A 6,000-nucleotide genomic window follows, 5' to 3' on the forward strand; every position below is an offset into this window, starting at 1 on the left:
TGGCCATACAAATCTAAATAAAATAAAGACTTTATGAACATAGATATGTGGGCAGTTTTTGTTATGCCCCGCTACCTACCAGCAGAGCTGGTGGCAGACTCGGACGGTGAGGAGGTTGGGGAGGAACTTGGGCCAGTTCTGGAGTCCAGGCAAGGCTCTGATGGATGCTCTGCATCTGACGCAGAGATAGAGCCAAGGCCGTCCGACATTTCCCAGCTACCAGCGAGGCAGCTGCCTTTGGAGGCTGATATGAGTGAGGAGGAAGAACAGCTGGGGCCTGGTCCAGATGCACGTATGTGCAGAGCAGTTAGGAGAGGTGAACAATGGAGGACAAGGAGTCGACTTCAGGAAGCAAAGCACAGGTGGATGCTGAATGGCCCCTTCCTGGCTGGGGAATAAATAGAAAGAAAGGGGAGTGGTGGTCGTAGGGGACAACCGTTCGTATTTCTGTCGATTTCGCTCATTGTGTTTCGTGCCACAAAGACTGCTTGCCAGCACTTTAATTTGCAGCCTTTCTTTCGGCTGGGAGGTCACAGCCTGGCAATTATTGCAAGGAACTGATAAGGTCTGTTGCTGCAGTTAACTCCTTGAAGGACTATTGCCTGGACTTTTCGATGGGTGAATGAAATTAATGAAATTAATTCACAAGAGGTAAATAAAGAGGGGTTTTTCGTAATAAGGAGTCTGCTTCTTGCTTCTGCTAAGGCTGGGTCAGAAGAGTTTTGCAGACCCCGATTTGCAGAATACACGGGGGAAAAAAACCAGTTTTCTTTCCCTTTTTTAGGCTACAGTGTCTCCTCTGTCCTTCAGATGCTACACCCAGAATGTAAGAACCTCCCTGAGCCCAACCTGCTTCCCGGACAGCTCTCCCATGGGACGGTGGGGGTGAAGGACGGCAAGATCCAGTGGATCTCCATGGCCTTTGAGTCGGTGAGAGACCCCTGATTTCCCGTTCTGGCTTTCTGAGATCGCCATGCCCTTTTTCGTCTCCAGAACTGGAAAAAAAATGGATCAAGATCCTAGTCCTCAAGAAGCTAGACTTCCAAACTCTCAAGAAAGCTGCCCCAAAAAAGAGGAAAAGCCTAAGAAAACTTGGAAGAAATGTTTTCAGGCTTGCAAAATTGATGTTAGCCTTTCAAGGTAGTCCAGACAAGAAGCACAGCAATGAATAGCAGCTAGTATTTCTCCCCTCCTTTCCTTTTGCTATCTAAAAAACTAGGGAGGGTCCTTTCTGAGGTGCTTCTCACACCCCTTTTCCTTCTGCGGGCTCAGCTGCCTCTTATCCAACCATTGCAGGGGTGAAATTCTACCGGTTCGCTCTGGTTTGGGCAAACTGGTAGCGGCGGCAGCGGGTAGTTCGGTGAACTGGTAGTGGCAGCAGTGCAAGGCTCCGCCCACCTGCCCGGACGTCATTACTCCCTGGTTTTAACCAGGAAGTAACCTGTTTTTGACCCTCTGCACATGCTTAGAGGGTCTAAAATCAGACGTGAAAATGGTGTGCGCACAGCGCACGCACTTCCGAACCGGTAGGGAAGGTAAGTAGATTTCACCCCTGAACCATTGTCCAGTTTGCAACTTCCCACCAAGGTCATTCCCACTTACAGTACGAGGGCACTCACGCAGCCCTGGAGAGACAGGATTGCATCCAGTTTCGGTCACCGTATGATAAAATAATGTCGAGACTTTGGAAAGAGTGCCGAGAAGAGCAACAAAGATGATTAGGGGTCTGGAAGTTACAACGTAGGAAGAACAGTTGCAGGAATTGGGTAGGTCTAATCTAGCGAAAAGACGACTAGGGGTGACATGATAGCAGTCTTCCAATATCTGAGGGACTATCACAAAGATGAGGGGGTCCACCTATTTTTCCAAAGCACCAGAAGGCAAGACAAGAAGCAATGGATGGAAACTAATCAGGGAGAGAAGCAACCTAGAACTAAGGAGAAATTTCTTAACAGTGAGAGCAATTAACCAGTGGAACTACTTGCCTCCAGACGTCGGTGCTCCATCACTGGAGGCTTTTAAGAAGAGATTGGACAACCACTTGTCTGGAATGGGGTATAGGTTCTCCTGCTTGAGAAGGGGGCTGGACTAGAAGACCTCCAAGGTCCCTTCCATTCTGTCATTCTGCCTTGTCCTTTTCCTCTAACGTCCCACTCCTTCCTTCCTTCCTTCCTTCCTTCAGACCACCTACAAGGGAAAATCATCCTTCCAGACTTATTCCGATTATCGCAAATGGGAAAACTTCCTTCAGGACCAGATCCGGCAGTTTCCGGAAGGGTCGTCACTACACAGAGGTTTCCAGACTTGTGAGCATTGGAAGCAGATCTTCATGGAAATCATAGGCGAGTGATAGGATCAGAATGAGAAATAACTCTGATTTATCATTGCTAGCAAATGTGTTTATTAAACAAATGTATTTGGCCGGTTAACATACGGTGACTCCATGCAGCTTGCAATATGTTCGTGCTAAGAGAGGAAGGGTAAAATCCTAAACACTTCCTGATACTCCTGAACATGGCTGCAGTACATGTCCCACTACTCCTGATTGTTGCTGTAGAGCAGGGCTCTTCTATGACTTATGGACGTCAACTCCCAGAATTCTAGAAGTTAAAGTCCACAAGTCATAAAGGGCCTATAGTTCCGGACTGAAATGCTCCCGGTTCGGACCGGATCGCCCGATCCGGTAGCGATGGTGGCGGGTGGTTCGGAGAACCGGTAGCAAAAATCCCTGCGCCCTCCCCATGCCCAGCTGAGCCGCACGATCATCAGAGGCTTTTTTTTTTTTTTTTACTTTTAAAAGCATTTTTTTCTACAACCTCTTCCGACGAAAAAATGCTTTTAAAAGTTAAAAAAAAAAAACCTCTGATGATCGCGCGGCTCAGCTGAGATCGTCAGAGGCTTTTCAAAGCATTTTTTTTCTGCAACCTCTTGGCCGAAGAGGTGGTTAAAAAAATGCTTTGAAAAGTCTCTGACGATCCCAGCTGAGTTGCCTGATCGGCAGAGAGGCATTTTTTAAAAAGCCTCTCTGATGATCCCAGCTGAGTTGCCTGATCGGCAGAGGCTTTTCAAAGCATTAGAAAAAATGCAAAATGATTCTTGCTCTCTCTTCTCGCCTGTCTGTCTCTGTTCCAGGTGTGCAAAGTGCCCTTTTCGGCCTCATCCTTTCCCTGGTGATCTGCATCGCCGCTGTCGCCCTCTTCACCACCCACCTTCTCCTCCTGCTTCCCGTCTTGCTCACCATTTTAGGTACCGGGTGCTCTATCCAAATTTCCCTGCCTCGACCCATCCCGGCTCTCTATTCTTGCGGTGCGCAAGGAAAGAGTCCTGGCTGAATTCGTATAAGGCCCTGATTTGTGTTTTGTTTTGTTTTGTTTTGTTTTGTTTTGTTTTGTTTTGTTTTGTTTTGTTTTGTTTTGTTTTGTTTGTTTGTTTTGTTTTGTTTCGGTTCGGTTCGGTTCGGTTCGGTTCGGTTCGGTACGGTTTCGTTTCGTTCGTTTCGTTTCGTTTCGTTTCGTTTCGTTTCGTTTCGTTTGTTTCGTTTCGTTTCGTTTTTTCACCTGAATGTCAAAGCAAGCCGCCAACCCTTCCCAAAAACCAAGTTTGAGAAGTTTCCCCACTCTCTTTTCATTCATTTTCGAGCGGGGGTCTCCAAACACCTGGGGCCGTGGCCTATTTGGAACTAGGCCCCACAAGAGACAAGGCAAGGTGTACGTGTGCACAGCTCAACTCATGCGAGCGGTGCCCCCCCCCCCCACAGGCATGGACGTGCCATTTACGTGTCCCGGTTCTCCTCTCCCCTTCCCAGCTGGGGCCACCAAGCCACAAAGTTTGGGGACCGCTGTTTTAGAGGGACTTTAGCCAAGTAAGATGGCTACACGAGATGACGCCCAGCCTGCCTTTCCCACCTCCTGAAAAGTTCCAAAATTTTCCTCGCTCCTTTCACCGGTAACAAAATCAGTGCCAGGCAGGGAGGGACGAAACTTTTGGTTTCAGCTCCGAAACAGAGCCTTTGAAGGGCGAATTTTGATGGGTGCTGATCTCTTTCATCAGGGGTCGTCTGTCTCGTGGTGACTGTCATGTACTGGTCGGGCTGGGAGATTGGGGCCGTGGAAGCCGTCTCGCTCTCCATCCTGGTGGGTTCCTCGGTGGACTATTGCGTGCATCTGGTGGAGGGCTTCCTTCTGGCTGGGGAGAGCCTCCCCCCGCACCTGGCAGAGGTGAGGCTTTGTCTTGGGGCATCATCTTCTTCTTCCTCTCCCCTACTTCTACGTCCAGGATATAATAGCAATAACCCTTAGACTTACATACCACTTCACAGTGCTTTTACAGCCCTCTCTAAGCGGTGTACAGAGTCAGCATATTGCCCTGACAATCTGGGTCCTCATTTTACACAACTTGGAAGGATGGAAGGTTGAGTCAACTTTGAGCCAGTTGGTCAGGATCGAACTGCTGGCAGTGGACAGAGTTAGCCTGCAATACTGCATTCTAAGCACTGGGAAAGAAGGAAGGAAGGAAGGAAGGAAGGAAGGAAGGAAGGAAGGAAGGAAGGAAGGAAGGAAGGAAGGAAGGAAGGAAGGAATAATAGCACTTAGACTTATATACCGCTTCACAGTGCTTTACAGCCCTCTCTAAGCGGTTTACACAGTCAGCCTATTGCCCTGACAATCTGGGTCTTCATTTAAGTTTAAAGCGATTTATATTTGACCGACATCGGAAGGATGGAAGGCTGAGTCAACCTTGAGCCTGGTGAGATTTGAACTGCCAAATTGCAGGCAGCCGGCAGTCAGCAGAAATAGCCTGCAGTACTGCACTCTGACCACTGCGCCACTATGTTAATCACCGTGATAATCACGCAGGGCAACAACTCTGGAATAGGGAAAGAGAGCTATTAAGCACGCCCCATTCCCCTTGAACTATTCCTCAAAGCCCAGCCCGACCCCGAGCAATATTTCAGAGCCATCTTGGTGTACGCCGCCTTCGAAAATGCTTGCTGAGCTAAAGATGGGTCCAAAATTCGATCGGCCACTTGCTCCAGCGACTGAAGTTGAGAATCCAAGGCAGCGACTGGTTTTTTTAGGTGGCACCAGGAAGGTTCAGTGCATGTATTTGGGGGGGGGGAGGTGGGGGGGAAAAAACCGCCAAGGGGGCCCATCTTATAACACAGCACACATCCCGTTGGGTGTGTCAAAGTTTGCATGAGAATAAAAAAAAAGAATCACATGCATTTCAGGTGCCGCTTAGGTTTCTCTAAGGGTGAAGAGTGGGGGGAACCTAAAATGGGACAAGCTGTCTTAAAGGCCTTGGTGGGGGGGGGAGAGAAGCAGAGCTGACCTGTCTCATGTGGCCCGCAGGACCCCAGCTCCAGTCGCCAGTGGAGGACGGTGGAGTCGGTGCGCCACGTGGGCGTGGCTGTCGTCTCCAGCGCAGTCACCACGGTCATTGCCACCATTCCTCTCTTCTTCTGCATCATCGCGCCCTTTGCCAAGTTCGGGAAGATCGTGGCCCTCAACACGGGCCTCTCCATCCTCTACACCCTGACTGTCAGCACAGCTTTGCTGAGCATCATGGGGCCGCCTTCGTTCACCCGCAGCCGGACTTCTTTCCTCAAGGCGTTACTGGGGGTGCTGCTGGCCGGGGCGGGCGGCCTCGGCTTTTATTTGGTGCTGCTGAGAAGCGGATTGGAGATCCCCCTCCTCAGCGGGCCCGGCTTATAGCCCACAGAGACCCTCCTGCCCATTTTCCCCTCTCTCTCAAAAAAAAAGAGAGAGAGAGAGAGAGAACACTGTAGGGTGAGGCTTCTTGGGTGCATGATCTTTTCTGGGGGGTGGGTTCTGATCCTGTTCCATGGGAGTTGTTGCTGGGAATGCAGCTCTCTTGTCTGTGGACCACTCACCCGTCGGCAGAATGGGAGTCCCGGAGCTGTTCTCCGTCTCCCGGTGAAATCAAAGCTGGAGTCTTTTCCCATGCACACGATGAGAAGCCAGGGCAGAGGAGAAAGAC

The 6,000-nt window shown here is 49.9% G+C and overlaps 1 protein-coding gene across 1 annotated transcript in view; it reads left to right on the top strand.

The window, feature by feature from the left end:
• The window catches only part of DISP3 (dispatched RND transporter family member 3), a 32,640-nt gene extending 26,926 nt beyond the window's left edge, over positions 1 to 5,714 (top strand). Inside the window, exons 16-20 of the mRNA XM_070956167.1 lie at positions 785 to 930; positions 2,183 to 2,342; positions 3,133 to 3,246; positions 4,051 to 4,217; positions 5,352 to 5,714. Coding sequence (XP_070812268.1) covers positions 785 to 930; positions 2,183 to 2,342; positions 3,133 to 3,246; positions 4,051 to 4,217; positions 5,352 to 5,714 — 950 coding nt within the window. The remainder of the gene's footprint in view (positions 1 to 784; positions 931 to 2,182; positions 2,343 to 3,132; positions 3,247 to 4,050; positions 4,218 to 5,351) is intronic.
• Positions 5,715 to 6,000: the final 286 nt, after the last annotated feature.

The sequence above is a fragment of the Pituophis catenifer genome, unplaced genomic scaffold, assembly GCF_029215685.1.
Source record: "Pituophis catenifer annectens isolate HBS135680 unplaced genomic scaffold, rPitCat1.0.hap2 SCAF_18, whole genome shotgun sequence".
Lineage (NCBI taxonomy): Eukaryota > Metazoa > Chordata > Lepidosauria > Squamata > Colubridae > Pituophis > Pituophis catenifer.